The sequence below is a fragment of the Chenopodium quinoa genome, unplaced genomic scaffold (assembly GCF_001683475.1).
Source record: "Chenopodium quinoa cultivar QQ74 unplaced genomic scaffold, ASM168347v1, whole genome shotgun sequence".
NCBI lineage: Eukaryota > Viridiplantae > Streptophyta > Magnoliopsida > Caryophyllales > Amaranthaceae > Chenopodium > Chenopodium quinoa.
In genome coordinates this window covers 3,286,118-3,287,966 of record NW_018742359.1, presented here as the reverse complement: position 1 = coordinate 3,287,966, position 1,849 = coordinate 3,286,118, and the positions used below count along the sequence as shown (strand labels likewise).

Genomic DNA, 1,849 nt, shown 5'->3' with positions numbered 1-1,849 from the left:
ATGGTTATGTTGTTGTAATGTAGGCTATCTTGACGGGTGGTTTCCTCTGTTCTGCCAAAAGCAGAACATAGACATTGTGCCAGACATGTGTATGCAAACTGGTCCAAAACCTACAGGGGAGATGAATTTAAACTCCAATTTTGGAAGATTGCAAAGTCTTACAATACGGCTGACTATGAGGATGCACTTGCTGAGTTAATTGAGATCAATGATGAAGCTGCACTAGCTTTCAAAGCTTACAACCCAAGTGTATTTTGCAGAGCATTCCTAAGCATATGCTTCAAAACAGATGCAATTACAAGTAATATAGCTGAAAACCTTCAACGACTATATTATAAATGCAAGGACAAAGCACCTTCCGCACATGCTTAAGGATATCAGAACAAGCTTGATGCAAAGATTGGTTCAAAAAAGGCAAGTAATGGAGAAGTGCACATCTGTGCTTTGCCAAAGGATCTAGATCAAGCTGAATCAAGAAGAAAGACAAAGATTCAAAGTGTGAGGTGCTCCCTTCATCAATGCATTTATTTAATGTCACATGTGGACAAGATCAAGTTGTTGTGGATTTGGATGCAATGAGTTGTACCTGCAAGAAGTGGGATATGCTAGGCAAACCATGCAGGCATGCAATTGCCTGCATCTTCTTCCTAAACAGGGAAGCAGAAGAATTTGTGCACCAATGTTACACCAAGGAAACATACTTGAAAGCCTATGCAGGTAATGTCTGACTAAATCATTTTACTGTACAGGTTTAATCAGTTGCTTAAGTTTTTCAGCTATCTAATGCTTGTTTAATGTCATTTAAACCAGGCTCAATTCCACCTTTAGTTGGTGAAAGATATTGGCCTAAGGTTACTAGCCCTTTGCAGCCACCACCCATTAAAATTGGGCCAGGAAGGCCAAGAAAGAAAAGGGTTAAGGACCCCTATGAGAACCCAAAGAAGCCTGGTGGTTGACCAAAACAGGAGTAGAAATGACCTGCTCATTGTGCAAAGTGAAAGGTCATAATAAAAGAAGATGTCATGAGAAGGGGAATATTGTGCACCTGAACCTCTAGCTAAAAGGTCTAGGGGAAGGCCTAGGGCTGATGGTCAGCCATCTCACCAACATCAAATTTTTGAGACTACACACCTTTCAATGTCTACACAACCTACTCAGTTAGGGAAAGGTGTGAGATCTATAAGAGGAGGAAGAGGGTCCAGAGGTGCTCATGCTTCTGCTGGGAGAGGCTAACCACAACAAACAGGTGTTGGAGGTACAGAGTCTACTGGTGGTATAGGCCAAGGAAGAGGTGGGAGTGGCAGGGGAAGCAGAGGTAGGGGAAGCAGAGGTGGGGTAGCAGAGGTGGGGGAAGATCACATCTTCCACAGGGAGTTGGAGTGCTCTTTGTAGAAGATGGTTCTGCAATCACCAATGTATGATGTAATGATTGATTGAATCTTTTTCTGCAATTAGGTTTTCTGATTTGTAACTCTATTTTGCCTTTTCTATGTGACAGGCCAAAAGGGGGGCTCCTACCCATAGGACCAGTAGTAGAGGTGGTAGGAGTATGTAAGTGAATCAAGGAGCCTTAAATTACCTGATTATAGGAAGCCAATCAAGTCAGCACTCAACTTTGAACCAGCAGAATAATTAGAAGGGGGCCTATGTTTGTGAATCTGTTGTTTTTTGTTGCAAACAATTATGCCAGTATCTCAGTAGTAATTAGGGTAGCTTAATGTTTTTTGTGAACAACAATATTGTAGTCAGTATTTTGCCATTATGTGTGGCTGTGGGATTATTATATGTAATTTTGGATTCACTTTGGCAATGGAAGTGTATGTCATGTGTTTATGAAGTGATGTTATTG

General features: G+C 41.4%; 1 protein-coding gene across 1 annotated transcript; it reads left to right on the top strand.

Moving 5' to 3' along the window:
* The first annotated feature begins 518 nt into the window (after nt 1-518).
* On the top strand, nt 519-956 carry LOC110696383. Its single transcript, XM_021873672.1, has 2 exons — nt 519-717; nt 811-956. Exons 1-2 carry the CDS (start codon nt 519-521, stop codon nt 954-956), a joined length of 345 nt encoding a protein of 114 aa, XP_021729364.1.
* Nucleotides 957-1,849: the final 893 nt, after the last annotated feature.